This window comes from Hesperophylax consimilis, chromosome 24, assembly GCF_061612785.1.
Source record: "Hesperophylax consimilis isolate HC1 chromosome 24, BYU_Hcon_1.0, whole genome shotgun sequence".
Classification (NCBI taxonomy): Eukaryota; Metazoa; Arthropoda; class Insecta; order Trichoptera; family Limnephilidae; genus Hesperophylax; species Hesperophylax consimilis.
This window is the reverse complement of record NC_142859.1, coordinates 25,194,203-25,210,836: the sequence shown is the minus strand read 5'-3', so window position 1 is coordinate 25,210,836 and position 16,634 is coordinate 25,194,203. Positions and strand designations below refer to the sequence as shown.

At 33.4% G+C, this 16,634-nt stretch overlaps 1 protein-coding gene across 1 annotated transcript in view; it reads right to left on the bottom strand.

Moving 5' to 3' along the window:
- The window catches only part of Hr51 (photoreceptor-specific nuclear hormone receptor 51), a 95,221-nt gene that overhangs the window by 5,415 nt on the left and 73,172 nt on the right, over positions 1-16,634 (bottom strand). Inside the window, 2 exon segments of the mRNA XM_089646308.1 lie at positions 8,356-8,369; positions 10,919-11,033. Of these exon segments, the coding sequence (XP_089502434.1) occupies positions 8,356-8,369; positions 10,919-11,033 (129 nt within the window).

Genomic DNA, 16,634 nt, shown 5'->3' with positions numbered 1-16,634 from the left:
TCTATAGTACCATTAACAATTTACAATGTGATATTCTCGTATTACCAAAATACTGTATTTTTATGATAATTTGATCATGGCACAGTAAAGTAATACTGGTATTTGGATTTTGTAAAGCTCTGAATCGGATTCGAGTTTGGCGTAGAATCAACTTAGTGTAAATTCAACAATTTCCAACATCAAAGCTGAGGTCTGACGGTGGCGACTTCCACCTGACCTGTTCGTCCCCGCTCCCGCTGAGCGTGCGGTGTTATTCACCATGGTGAAAGGGGCTCATCCGCCTGGAAGGATGAGCGGTGAAACCGAGGAAACCTACCTACCCAATACCTACGTAAAGTACGATGGAAAAGTTGGTAGTTTGTACGATGGTGTTTGGTTCTGGTGGTAATTGTTGGCAGGGATAAGGTTTAAAAAAATACTCAATTACCTACCGTACGTAATAACGTAAATGTGCACCAAGTGTGAATCCGGTCGATTCAACATAATGACTATTAATTTACGTTCGACTTAGATTTAGATAGAAATTATAAATTAGTAGCGAATTTTATTTACAAAAAAGTGCATAAAAAACATTTGATTTTATGCAGTTGTTTGAAAAAATTGACCTCATGTTCGATTGGGAGGCAGAAAATGATTTATTTTTGGGGTATTATGCTGTTTTGTAGTACCTCTTTCTTTAGCCAACGCTTTGGACAGTACTACAGTATCCAAAACGTTGGCTGACGAAGGAGGTAGCGCAACACGGCATAATACCCCAAATCACTACAATACTTTTGAACGTGAAAATTTTAAATCACATCTTATAAAAAATTTAACAAAATTAATACAATACGTTATTTTAAAATCATAGTAGTTTTTATTGTTATGATATTTGAATATGGCTATTAAATTATGAATGTGCCTAGGTTATGTATTGCGGAAGTTAATGATGGAAGAAGTCAAGGACGCCCAAGGAAGACATGATCAAGTGAATTAAATATTATATTAAAACAAATAACTTTGTTTACATCAATTTAATATATATAACCTCTATATGTTTCATGAACAAAGTTCACCTCATCAGTATATAATTACTCCTGATGAGGTGAACTTTGTTCATGAAACATGTAAAGTTTATATATTATTAAAGTGATGTAAACAAAGTTATTTGTATTTTAATATAATAAATAATGTCATCGCAAAATGATAAGCTTTCAGAAAAAAAATTTTGTGCCATGTGAAGAATCAAAATTAATGAAGAGTATGTAGACGATATATATTAATGCCCTTCAGGTGATTTTCTCATGAAAATGGCGCTATACAAATAATCGAATCATTATTTATGTAAATGAAGCTATTAGTGTATGCCGACCCAGATTTGCGTGGCGAAAGAACTGCGTTTTGGCTACACAGAGAAAAATGAAACATCATAATTTATTGAGAATCTCTTCAAATTACTGATAATTCGGTTAATATATGGGATTGCAGGCCATTTCCTGATAAACTTGTAGTAAATTCCTAATATACTGCCACACGTTTTCATGCAACTGCATTTGTCTTGATAAAATATAATGATAAAATGCGAAAATATTATGACTTTTATGAACAAGTGTTCTTAAATCGTGGTAATCTATTCATATTTTAATAAAAGTTTTTAAGGAAACTCATTAATTCATTAGTTAAGGGCCTGCACTCCCGTTTTTAACCGGATAACCAATTCTTAATAAATTAGCAGTACTTCTCAGTGTAGTAAGTAGGAATTCCAAAAATAATACAAAGTAGGAATAAGAAATAACCATAGATCAAATATTAATTAATAAAAACTCATAATTTTGAAGAGCTCCTCGATTATGCGCAAAAAGGAAAACGTTCTCTATAATTTTCACTCAATTTATCTACGTACCTTTAACCTCTTCTGTGATGCCTTACGAAGGGATAATCCAAAAACAAACCTTCTTTATAATTAGAAAAGGTGGCAAAATATTTTCAGACAAAGAGTTGTTGTTACTTCGAATTTAGATTCTTTGAAATGAGTCTTTTTCGTAAACTCATAATTCATTAACCCCTTCAGTGTCTGCTGACTTGAAAACGTGAGGGTGCTTTAAACCCCTTGACACCTACCCTCTACGCATTGGAGTTCCTACCTATCTACCTACCTCCACATATCAGCTGTATGAAGTGCTGGCATCAAAAATAGGTAGGTACGTAGTACCTAGCTACTCAAAAATGTAAAATGATAAGTGATTTAAAAACAGCACTTAAGAATTGATTGCTAATATAAACAATTCAAGATCTCATAATGTATAATTTTGACTGTGCGCTGAAAAGATAGTAATAAATGCAATGAATCATTAAAATTGTTTTATCACAGTGTTTTTCTCACAAACTCTTTTAGTCAATAGTAACCATTATTATAACCATTTACATTTTAATCTTTTTCACATTAGTACTTTATGGCAAACGTTTTTTTAACTAAGGGCGTGGGTACAAACATGAACTCTTGTCACATTTGACGAAGTCACGAAAGGGCATTCAGCACCATTCAATCATTTGACTGGTCAGCGTTAAGGCTTTTCGTCAAATGACAGTTGGTCATGCTTTAAAATACATTGTTTTATTATTTAATATCAACGGTATAAATATATCATATATACAGTTACATCAGAAAGTATAACATGAACAGAAATTTTATACGGAATCTAAAGTAAGATATACAAGTAGATGCAAAACTCATAAGTAGACTATGTAAAATAAGTATTGATTGAAAATATCTGATAGTGTAGCCTTCTTGTACCTATGTACATTCCGTGCAGTTAAATAGATCCGCTACAATTGCGTATCTATTACTCATGTAATCTATGTATATACAAGCGAGTGTTTAAAATGCTCAGTCCTCGTATTATTACATTTAAACATGATTTTGGAACGAGTAGCTTTCGCAGGTATATGAAATTCAATGGAATAAGTAAATCTTGGCTGCCTACACTACCATTTACAATTTTTAACATAAATATTAACCGTCTGTCTAATTATTTAGTTTATTATACGCCCGTTCAACGTTGATGTGGTAAAGCCGGCCTTGAGCCTGGTTCAAGACCTTTTTAACCAAAAAAACGCCAGGGTAATAAGTCAAGTTTTTCATTGTTCTGACCTTACGCGCCGCGTAATACTTACACAACGTTTTTTAGTAAGTGGTTAAGAAGAATGTTTCAGTGTTAAAAATCAAAATGAAACTGATTGAAGATTTAATGACAACTTCAAATTCATCGGGTGTTCCAATAACTAGGCTACTATTACTTGCATTTATAAGATATATCTACATAGTTAATTGGTAGGTGCCTACATTTAATTCGTTATTCAGCGGATTTCCTCGCTTTTCACAACCCTTAAATATGTTGTAAATAGTACCACCCCTGGGATGATATAATGTTAGATAGGTACTTAGGCGCCTAGTTTATTTGCAAAAAAAACCGACCTAAGCCCTTACAAAAACTTACTGAAACGAAAAATATTTACAAAGGGGCTATCTTGAAAGAATAAGGATAGTGCTCAGGAGCTTGGAAGAAACGACCCGTCAAATGCAAAGTGGAAAATTAAATTTCATCCAACTAAATTTTTAAAATAAACTTGGGTTCCACATAGATCAAACGCATGGAAAAAACGATCCACCTAAAAGGTGTTAAGTTTAGCATCTTACATGTATATTTAGTTTATAAATCCTGTTTTTCAGTTCATGTTGTATGACGATATATACCAAAAAAATGCTTTCAATACAGCTACACGTAGAAAACCTGTACCACTTTGTTCCAATCCTCAAACACGCGGTTATTTTCGAATTTCACGTTTAGTTGCTAACTTCACGTTTCTTCAGATGACATTTGCGTCATTGCCTCGGTCCCCTTTGAATTGCTTCAAAATTTGGACAGTGTTGACTTATGTAAATCGATATTTCGATTAAAAATATTCCACTGATATTGATGCCAATGGGTATTACTGCATTTTTACATTTTCATAGCGCTACCGATCGATATTTGCTAAACCAAATAGATTGTTAACAAAGTCCGCGATCTCCATCTTAATACGATAGTAATACGTCGCTAATCCTGGTAGTTGGAGGATTTAAGAATCTGTTAACCACTAATACTGCGGTATTACGGCCGGTGTGTACACTACGCATGCGTGTGATTATGAGTAACGTTTGCTACTAACTTGTTCTTATCCCTCCTTATTATTGACTTTGAGAAAAACGGTTAATTTATTACAAATCTGGTCAAATTATTCGTTTTCCTTATAAAAACCGGACTGCGGGCCTATACAAAATGAATTGAAAGAGTTCCTAACAAAGTATCAGTCAAAAGCAACCATTTTATGTGTGTTCATAAAAATACTGATATTGATACTGACATACTTATATTGAGGCTCTCTGTCATGATATCTATCAGGAAAAAAACACGTGTTCTCGATATATTCTGAATGATCGGGAAGTTAGCATGCTGACGCTAAACAGAATCAGATTTCTTCGCGTAATACTGAAATACAATTACTCCGTATTTACCACGAACCTATTTTTTTGTATGAATGATATTGAAACCAAATACAGGATGAGGGGAAGTTGCTTGGGAGCCGTCTTGTTCTTCTCTTTAAACTTTTGAAATGATTTGTATGCAAAATGGTATCAAATTAAGTTTTGTTTTTAATGCAATTATTAATCATTTTTCGTCATTTTACCTGTATATATTTGGTGTCATTTATGAGTGAATGCAAGATATGATATTTTAATAACTTAATAATAACCTCAAATTGTAATATTTAATCATTGAAGACAATATTATCGATTTTCAAACGAAAATTTGATACCGAAAGATCATAAAAAGATACGTTCTCATCTGTAAATCTAGAAAGAGTTCTGCTCTACCATTGAGCTAATCCGACCCTATTTCCTTCGGTCAAATTTAACTGTATCATACTTCGACTGAAAACTAACAATATTATCTTATTTTTCTTTCAGATTCAATTCCTGGATGCGACTTAATCCTTTTCTGTTGTTTCTAATTTTCGTTTGAGAAATGCTAATGTTGTCTTTAATGATCAAATAATATGCACAAAACAAAAAGAAGATAATGTTGGCAGCTCTTAGCCGAAGTATGATTCAGTTAAAAATAACGTATGTTGATGTGGTCGAATTAGCTCAGTGGTCAGAGCGCTTCCCGGACGAAAAAGAGGTCATGGATTCAATTCCCAGTTACAATGACAAGTTGTTTCAGAGAATTTGAACAATTCTTCAAATTTCAAAGTTAATTTTCAAGTTCTGCGAAAGTTATTTTCAAGTTTTGTAAGTATTTCAGTTCTGTCAAAAATGCTGGCCTATAATGATATAATAACAGAACTTGAATTGGACTTTCACAGAACTCGAAAATAATCGTTTTTTATATTTTAAATTTGAACAATTCATCAAACTTCAAAGTTGATTTTCAAATTCTGTGAAGGTTCTATTCAAGTTCTGTTATTATTTGAGTTTTGTGAAACAACTGGCCGATAATGATAAAATATGTATATACTTAATCGCTTGTTTGAATTTTTCACACAATCAGTTCAAAAATGACAATTTAATTCAAAGCAAATTTGAGTTCATCGTACCTGAGTTACGCAGGAGATACGCGCAATCTTAATTTATATGTTTGATTATTATTTATTGTACCGACAAGATACTTTTTGAATTAACTCTATACTTTTTTTTTATTCGTACGAATTTAAATGCAGTTATTTATTTAGATTTATGGATTTATTTTATACATTTTTTTAAATTCTAATCATTTCAGCATCAATTGAAATTGATAATTCAATGCGTCTCTTCGTTTACAAGTGTTCATTTAATGTGTCATGGGTCGTCGTTTTCAATATTTATGATTTAAAATAACCTAAAGCAGTCATGACTTTTCCACCCAGCACAACCCACCGTGTCCAGATTTATGAAACGGGACAAAGCCTTTGGAGGCTTCAGGGGTGAAACATGAAAGGAGGCTGTATGTTGAAGGCTTTATGTTGCAGTCTGGAGGCTTATTTAGTATAGACGTATAGACGTATAGGTATAGTATGTCTGGTGTCCATATCAGTGCCGCTTCACAGAGCCTTGTGCCTTGATTTCATACTCCACTAAAGGTTGACTGATCAAGCGTGCTAGTCAACTGTTATAATATGCTTACGCCTCTGTGATGTTTTGTGCTGTGTGCTTTGTTATGTTCGGTGTTCCTTGTTGTCCCTATTGTCTGGAGGTTAATTTGATACGTTACGTTCATTGGAAGCATTGAGATACTTGTACTTGGTACTTGTACACAGGTACTTGCATAAACAATAGTTCATTTATATCAGCCTAGAATCATATGTAAGAGATGTGAGAATCACGTGAGAGTGGAAGATACTCTCAGTATCGTCCTGGTGTAAGACAAGCATTCAGAACTGAAAAGTTGCTTGAATTAGCTTCTTAGATCCGGAACACGAACATTATAACCCGATGAAATTTTTGAATATTTATATTTTTTTATGTGAATACCGCACAAGAGTCCCGACTGCTCCCAACCGTCTTCAGTAAGTGAGACTATGACAACCCCATTTGGGGCATGTTGTGAGGTCATAGGTTGTTGGGAGAGGAAGGAGATGGGGGAGAGTAAGGTGGGAAGTACCTGACTATTCAGATTTAGTCACCAAACTCGGCGAAAGCCATTTCAAGCAACGTTTCAATTATGAATGGTAGGCCTTTATAAAGAATATGTTAATATAATAAATCTATTAGGATTTATGAAACAGACGATGAAATACTCCCACGTTTGGGTTACTGAAACTTATTGCTAAATACTTATGCTTAAATGGAAAGCTACTGGTGACCAAAATGAGTATGAAATGTTCAGTAATCTCAGAGCAGTTGTTAGAAGAAATGTTCATATAGCATTCCGAACGTATGTCGACTCAATAGAGAGTGATATCAAGCATGATCCCAAGGCATTTTGGGACTACGTAAAATCACTGCGCAAGGATGGTGGTATAACAGACATCATGATGCATGGTGATCGGGAAGTTAGAGGAGCGGATGTAGCCAATGCATTTGCAACCCATTTCCAATCAGTGTACAGTAATGAGCCTCCATTACTAAATCCCATTTCTGCTTCCAAGTTGAATGTGAAGGGAGCCCAAAACATTGATATAAGTCATATAGACGAATCAGATGTTAAATCTTCAATTAATAACATGAAACATACACATTCACTTGGGCCAGACTTTCTTCCAGTATTTTTTTTAAAAGGATGTGTTGAATTTTTAAAAATGCCACTAAGTTTTATATTCAACCTATCTTTAGATACTGGTATATTTCCTGATTCCTGGAAAGTCTCAAAAATTTGTCCCATTTTCAAAAGTGGATCAAAGACATCTGTCGAAAATTTCAGGCCAGTGGCAATACTTTCCGCCCCGGCTAAGTTATTCGAATCGATAATTCATAAACATGTGCTGTTTCAAGTAGAGCCTTTCTTAATATCGGAACAGCATGGGTTTAGAAAAGGTCGATCAACAGATACTAACCTACTGGTACTCACAGATTATGTTTCCAAATCTTTAGATAAGGGCTACCAAGTAGATTGCTCATATAATGATTTCTCGAAGGCATTTGATACCGTAAACCATGACATATTATTAAATAAATTGTCAACTATAGGTTTTTCTTTACGGTTTCCCATATTCTTTTCAAGCTATTTTACTGGAAGAAAGCAATTTGTATCTCATGGAATATTCATGTCAAAATTATTCCTTGTCCTCTCAGGCGTTCCACAGGGCTCTAATTTAGGACCGCTCCTCTTTCTAATTTTTATTAACGATATTACAGAAAATATTCTGCATTCCAGGTCACTTCTTTTTGCTGATGACCTAAAACTATTCTTGGAAATTAAAACTTTAGAAGACTGCATTCGACTCCAATCGGACATTAATAGAATTGTTGACTGGAGTAAACGGAATCGGATCGAATTCAATATTTCTAAATGTTTCATTCTTTCTTTCACAAGGGCACGTCATACTTGGTTTTACCGGTATACCATGAATGCCCGAAGTTTAAAACGTGTCTCCACTATGAAAGATCTTGGCATCATGTTTGATAGTAGGCTGACATTTCATGCTCATATCGAAATGACGTGTAGTGCTTCACTGAAAATGCTGGGCTTCGTCCTACGCACTGCGATGAATTTTAGAGACACCCGGGTTCTCCAAGTGCTATACATTGCGTTGGTTAGGAGTAGGCTTGAGAGTGGATCGGTGGTTTGGAGCCCACATCAGGTGAAGTATTTCCTCATGTTGGAGAGAGTGCAGAAGAAATTTCTGAGATTCCTCTACCTGAGGGAGTATGGCTACTACCCGTGGCTCTATCCTACTGACTTTCTCTTGGGCATGCTCGGTATGAACCATCTACGGGTCAGAAGAGATGTGCATATTGTATCACACTTCTTCAAACTGATTCGTGGATGGTTAGTAAATCCGACTATCATGGAGAGTATTAGTCTCTATGTTCCTGATGGTTATCTCCGTCACCGACAGCATAGACTGTTTTATCTCCCGGCCTGCAGGACTAACTTGCCAATGGTCATGCCGGTGGGGAGAGCAGTCTTGCTGTTGAACAGAATTAATTCGGATATCGACATATTTAGCATCGGTGAAGCTGCCTTTAAAAGGCAAGCTCTATTGATGCTGGTATAGTTTATACACCGCTAACTATTATGTAATACCATTTTACAAATATACTTAAAAACGAAATAAAATGTAATTTTGTAATGTTTTTAAAGGAATAAACAAATTGAATTGAAATTGAATTGAATTGAATTGTTCAATGTCATTAGTCAAATTTTTTTTTATCAATTTTGTTTTTTTCTTTATTTATAATAATTGTATATATCTTATTCAATATGGTAGACTGGACCTACCTACCTACCATTATCCGGAAGACATCGTATCGTACCACTCGAGCGATGGGGGTTCGGTTTTCGATTTGTCCGTTCGATTTAATTAAAATCATTTCTCAAAATATGAGTAGGAAAACATATTAACTGATTACTGTGGTTTAAAGCCAATAGATCCTCATACATTTCATCACCTATTCCATATTTTTAGGTTCTATATAAATTTGGCACATTACGCTCATGACGTTTGGCAAACTTGCCATAGTGGACCAAAAATCATTCGACTGGTTAAAAAGACTTACTTTCGGTGTTACACAAAAGTTGGGAAGAACCGTAAATGTTTAACATATCTCATCTATTTTGTGGTACTCTGTACCTACCTACGGACCGCGAGGGACGGGGAGCACCTCAGCGGTAGTCTGTATTTCATTCCGTATTCTGTAGGCTCACAGATAACAGTATAATAAACGATCTCTGTAAATACTTAACCTGCCTTACGTGACTGAAGACCAACGCTGAATACAAATTTCTTTATGTGAATCTACAGGATACTACACATTTTAAATCACTTCAATCATCAAGCATTCGTCATCACTTCATGTAGTAATTGTGAAACTAATGATGAAATAGACCTACGTTAGGCTTGCCGACAGCGACGAATCAATGGCGGAGATCAGGTAAGCCGGGATGGAAGTGTCAGTCAAAGATCTACTGCTCTCCGTCATCACATCACATCATCATCCAGACATCATCATCATCAGACAGCGGTGAAGTTCACATAAAACAAACAGTACAACTCATGAAATACATACATGCGCAGGGGATGTGGAGTGAAGAGGAAAGGCAGTAACAATACAAAATTTTCACAATATTTTTTTTCGAAATATTAACAAAAATATTTTCATTCCAATTTTCCACGCGGTTTTCATCATGTTTTGGACAATGTTTTTTAATAATGTTTTCGAAGAAGTTTTTAACAATGTTATATATTTGTACCCAGTTCACTATTTTTGGCGTCATTCAACACTATCTATCTTTATGAGATAATAGAAAAATAAGTATAAATAATTTACATTACAACTGGATATGATTTGAGATTTTCACGCTCAAAAGTATTATAATGATTTCTGTTCAGTTACACAACTTCCCTGATAATGGACGCTGTAACACCACACAAAACGTTGGCTAAAGAATTGGGTAACATTACACAGCATGATACTCCAAAAATAAATCACGATAGTACACGGAGAAAAAAGATTATTCTTTATTTATTAAGAGTCAATTTAAATTCATGGTTAAAAACGGGATTGCAGGCCGTTTCATGACAATTTTTTTGTGTATTCATAATATATCAGAACACAAGTTCATGCACCTGCATTTGCCCTGATTCTATGTAATGATGAAATGTGAAAATATTAAGATTTTTATGAACACATGTTCCGACATCGTGATAATTCGTATTTTACTATAAAAATTATCAGGAAACCTATCAATTCATTCAATAAACGTCGCAATCCTGCTTTTAACCCGATTACGAATAATTTGAAGAGATTATTATTAAATTAGCAATACTCATTTTTCTCCGTGTACATTATACTTAATTGGATCGGAAATGGACTCCAAATATTGCTGCAATAATTCGCAATCACAATCAAAAAGTACAACCAAAAAAACATAGATTGGGTTGTTTCACAGAATTTGAACGATTAGTCGAATTTTTAAGTTAAAATTCAAGTTCTGTGAAAGGTCTGCTTAAATTCTGTTACTATTTCATTACTTGCCGGTTGTTTTACAATACTTAGATAATAACAGAATATTAATTTTGAAATTGGAATAATTGTTAAAATTCTCTGAAACGTCCGTATACATTATCTATATCGTTTGCTGTATTGTTATTTTATCTGTGATTCTTACTTGTTAAAATCTACAATTTGTTAGAGGATCTATTTTAGAAAAATGTACCAGGAGTTCATGATATAATGAGAGGTAAGAGGTCTACTCACCCAAAAACACCCACAGCTACTGCAGCTTCTCTGAGCGCCCTTTCCTGTCCCATGTCTCTAAGAGCCTCAGGTCGGATGGTGGCGGTGTTCCGGGGTTGGCGTTCATTCTGCACGGCTGGGGACAAAGAGGAAAAAATATTATAGCGAATTTTAGAACAATTGTGATATTGCAAAATCGATGTATTGTAAATATTCTGTGAAGATTCTTTTACGTTACTTTGATTGTATTTATTATATTATGCTGGCTGTGTTTGCACATATCTTGAAGAGAGTTATATGTTTTAGTTTGTATGCAATATAGTTCATGGACTTTATTCCGTATTTTGTAGTGTATGTTAGAGGAATGCAAAAATATTATTTATTTATTTCACATATACGGCACAACATGTGACATTTACATACCAATTTACAGAGAATAGTACAGCAACATAAGGAATGCAACAATATAAATGTAAGTATAATGGTATAATCAGTGAATAGTAAGTAAGGTTAAAAGTATGAAAAAAAGAGATATAAATATAATATAAGTAGCAATCTGTAGTATAATAGTAAGTCAAAGTAAGAAATTATATGTAATAATATACAATAAAGTAGTATAAGGAAGAATGAAGTGCTTATAAAATGTCTAAAAGGTATGAAGAGTTTGTAAAAAATAAAATAAAAGATATTAGAAAGGTATATACTATTAGAAAATGAAAGGAATAAAATATATACTATTATAATATGAAGAGGAAACAATAGTAATAAATTACGTAAATCTATATATAATTATATTTATCATTGCTCGATTAGATGCCGCAGTAAATGCATTTTTTGCATTGGTTACAATTTTATCAGAAGGCATAGGTACAGAAAGGTTTTATTTTATATTTCACTTAAATTATAGAAATCAACATAACTAACTAATCAATCATCGCCATTTCTCCGCAGGTGTAGGCAGAGAGGACGAACCGCCAAACACTCGGTCTTGGCGTACACTCCTTGCCCCATTTACTTTCATACATCGTATAATACGTACCAATAACATACCTTTGCAAAAATATATTACAAGATCTACGTATCTGGAAATAATAGTGTTGAATTTTCACTAAGTTAATAAAGGTTTGTGTTATTAACACGGCAATAAAAATTTCATATACCTTCGAGTGATTGTTTAAATGCATGATAATAATATATTCATAAATCATTCATCAAAACATAAGTCAACAGCCCTTAACATTGTTGTGTCAGGGTACACCCATCGAAACCACGAATTAATTATACTTAATAATAATCAACGTCAATATTTTAATGAAATTATTATATCAACGATGGGCGGATAGAGGGCCATTGTGAATGACGTCGGGTACAGAATGTTTATGACGTTTCCTGTCAAAATACCGCAGCGACGCCGACGCTACACCGTGGAGCGCCGCGACGCACCGGGCCGGACGACGCGCGACGTCAGTTAGGGCCGGGTACACGCGGCCATTTCACGCCCCGACAACCTCTGACGTGTGCATTGCGCACTGTGCAATGTGTACTTTCTTTTATGTTTTATTGTAGGGTAATTGAATGTTACATTTTAGAAAAAAATATATCGCCCTAAAATACCTACTTTCCTTTTCATCTGGTGCTATTTAGATTCATCGATATAACGTAACTCAATACTTACTTCTTTAATTACATTAAATAAAAATAGGATATATTTAACCAAGACTCTGTCTAGATTGTTTAGTCTATATAACAGCCTTTACAAATGTGGGTGAAAAAATGAAGATAATGTTGGTAGTTCTTATTCGAAGTAAGATACATTTAAATATGACCGAATGAGATAGGTTCGCATTAGCTTAGTTGATAGAACGGTGCCCCGGCAAGGCGAGGATCCTAGTTTTAAGCCCTAGATACGACCGTATCTTTTTCTGATTTTTCTGTTTCAATTTTTCGTTAAACAGTTGCTAATATTGTCTTCAATAATTCGATACGCGCCCTTTAGGGCTAAAACTGAAGTATACATGCCGCAGGGTGTTATAATAATTAGCATTATATTTTAGGACTACCTCATTAGGAGCTAGCGGAACTACGGCATTTCCTTCCGTTGTGGGATTGAGAAAGGTAAGAGAAAAGTGAGCAAGCAAAAGAAATAATGGGTTGAACCTGGTAATTCTTGGTAAGTCGTGGGATCTTAGTTAAAATCAAAACTAGTACCATATCGAGAGATTGAACGTCATTGTTTAGAAACAGTATCCACAAATCAAAGGGAGATAGAGCTTCTGACGGAAAAATGTTACAATAGTTTTTGCTGCCCCAAAAAACATAATTTTATCGTTACGATCGTTTATGCACCTAAATATCTATTCTTTTGAACTTGATAATTATTTAATTTGCAGCCAGATATTTACTATTTTACAAGTAACATGAATGTAGTATATTTATAAGATTTTTAATCAATCAACGTAAACTAATCAGATTTCATTGAATTTTCATAGATTACAAACTATTCAATCAATAAAATAAAATGGGTGAAAGGCTATGTCCACTCTTTGGCTGATTTTAGCAACATGGCTTCACCATTCACCCCTACCCTACCCCATCTCCCCAGCAGGTAGGTAGCAAGAGGGGGGATGGTAAGAGGGTGGTTTTTTGGGTGTTACCTGCAATTGACGTGGTCGGCGGGGCGGCAAATATTGGAATGAAGTTCACCTGATGCTGATGCCATTGCTGTTTATAGTGATGTGGTACAGACTACAAACTACAGACTACGACGATAAAACAAGAAACGTACTCAAGCAGCGAGCTGCTATTATTATATGGGGAGTCATAACTCAATGGTAATATTAAATATAATTAGTCGAAATACAACAAATTAACAAAATTTAATTTATCGTAATTTTTGATAGAGTTATTAGCCCTAACACAAACTGTTTTATTCTCTACTAAATCTATGGCACGGAAATCACATTTATATATTTATGCCCTCAGAGCTTTTACATAAAACAAGTATAACCATATTGTATTGGCACTGTAGAAAACAATAGAATATAGAAAAATTAAACGGAAACAAAATGACTCAGTTTTACTCGTAGGTACAACAGATACAAAAAAAACTAGTACGAGTGTGAGCAAAACCTCCTATATCATAAGGCCGCGACACTCATTCAAAGCACACTCCTAATTTTTTTTGAATTTTTTTTCTTTATTAAAACATCTTAAAAGGTTTTAGTTCATGAAAATAAATAAAAATTCATTTTTTTAAGGTTCCCATACAAATTAGGAGGCTGATTTGATTCAGTGTGAATTTGGCCTTGTGACCTAGGAGTTTTTGGTTTGAGCTATTCTTTTGCATTCTTTCTTTTCTGACGCCAATGGAGCTATTCTATTTGTATTTTGAATTATAAATTATTTGAATGCATCTCCAAAAAAATCCAATTTTTTATATTTTATAAATTAAAACAAAAGTTAGTATACAGCTCATATCTGTACTAGATACTTGAAATGCATTCTGATTTTATTTTATTATTTAATATGGTTTTGTTTTTCGGCTTCATATCCAAAATTAATTTTTATGTGAAAAGGCCGTGCAGCCTTTTATTAAAACATCAAATCTGACTAATGGTTAGTTACGGCATTATAATAATTCCTCAGCTAATGTATAGGATTTCTAGATTAACTATTATAAGCTTTTCATTATACGCACTATATTACAAAGAAAATGAAGGTAGATTTAATTATCTGAAATTTGATCCTGTTAAAAAGTGCTAGCCTACCAAGTTCCTGATTATTATTTATTCGGAAAATATATTTTCTTAATATATATCAATATCAGTTTTTGTATGAACAAGTGTTCCACCGTCCAATATTATAAAATATTCGCTTTTGACTGATTCTTAGTTAGGAACTCTTCCAATTCATTCGTTGTAGACCTGTCCTTGTTGTCCTATTTTTAAAACGAAAAATTTGATGAAAAAAAAGATTTTGAATAAATTAACAATTAATAATAAATTTAAGTATTTAATATCAGTAAGTATTTCCGTTTATGTTTGTTTTCAAATGTTTTATAAAAATAAAAAATAAATAAGTGGGTAACACTCGAGGGTATCAGTTACGAAAATAGATATTTTTTAAAATAAATGAGTGTCACAAAATTGGTCATTGGTTTTTATCTTTTACCAAAACAATTATATTAATAATTAGATAATTTGAAAAATCACCTCAAGGACGTTGTACAACTTATTACGTGTTCCTAGGTTCGATCTAATTTAATTATTTACTAACAGATAGAGAAAACATATTAACTTGCAGATCACTTAGATAAACACACTTTTATTACAAAGTTTAAGCTTGGAGTAGATATGGTTTTGCACGCAAAAACACTCTACATTAAATTTATTATAATTGTTAATTATAAGTAAGGCAAACATTCCCGGGTTACAAATAACATGACAATATTTGAAAATCTCCTACTACCACCAGAGGAGGTGGAAAATCTTGCTCGTGTTGTGATCGAGGACTTAGCCAGCCTAGGAATTGAACACACTACGCTTGGATTGATTGAACACAATGTCAACTCAGCCACCGACTGGTGATACATGATTTTAGGTTTTTCATTTTACCCTCCATTACTTTTGATATTACATTTATTAGAAGATTCGTGGTGAATTTAGGACTCTCTAGGACTGGGGAATTTAGGTCACTTTAGGACTGGAGAATTTAGGACACTTTAGGACTGGAGAATTTAGGACTTTTTTTTTTTATTAAAACACAAATAACTTAGTTTACATCACTTTATTTCGATACAAAATCTCAACATGTTTCGTGAACCAAGTTCACATCATCAGGAGCACAAGTATACTAAAGTTATAATTAAAATTAGGTCTAGAAAGAAGAGGTAGAAGGAGCGGGGAGGGGTAAGAGTGGGGGAGGGTTATTCATTCCTTCTACCTCTTCTTTCTAGACCTAATTTTAATTATAACTTTAGTATACTTGTGCTCGTGATGATGTGAACTTGGTTCACGAAACATGTTGAGATTTTGTATCGAAATAAAGTGATGTAAACTAAGTTATTTGTGTTTTAATAAAAAATAAATAATGCCATCACAAAGTGAAAAGCAGTTAGAAAAAGTTTTCTTCGAAAAAAAAAAAAAAAAATTTAGGACTCTTTAGGACTGGAGAATTTACTACTCTTTTAGGACTGGAGAATTAAGGACTCTTTAGGACTGGAGAATTTAGAACACTTTAAGACTGGAGAATTTTAATTTAATTTAATTCAATTAATTTGTTTTTTGGTTTATAGATATGATTGTCTAAAAAGGTGAGTTTAAACTTAAGCATAACATTTCAGATATCAATAGGCAAACAATCAACTCTAAATATATAATATTAGGTTGGTAAGTATGTGGGAAATTCATTTTAATAATCTTTATAAAATATTTAATCTTAAAAATATTTACCTGAGTTTCGCACGATCGCTTTATTTCAGACATAAGGAAAAAAGATAAATTAATTCAAAAATGTTAGTTGCAATAAAAATTAAACAATATTATTGTTTAACTTATTAGCGATACGTAAACTCAGGTTTAACAAACACACTTGGACATGGATAAATGCGGACAAATACATAATTAACTTGACTATCAATTAAATCCCAAAAAAGCATTATTTTATTAGATTGTGCATATGAAAAGGCTGTTTTAGAGATATTCCAACTAAGAAATACGTGTTATGGGTGATTTATACG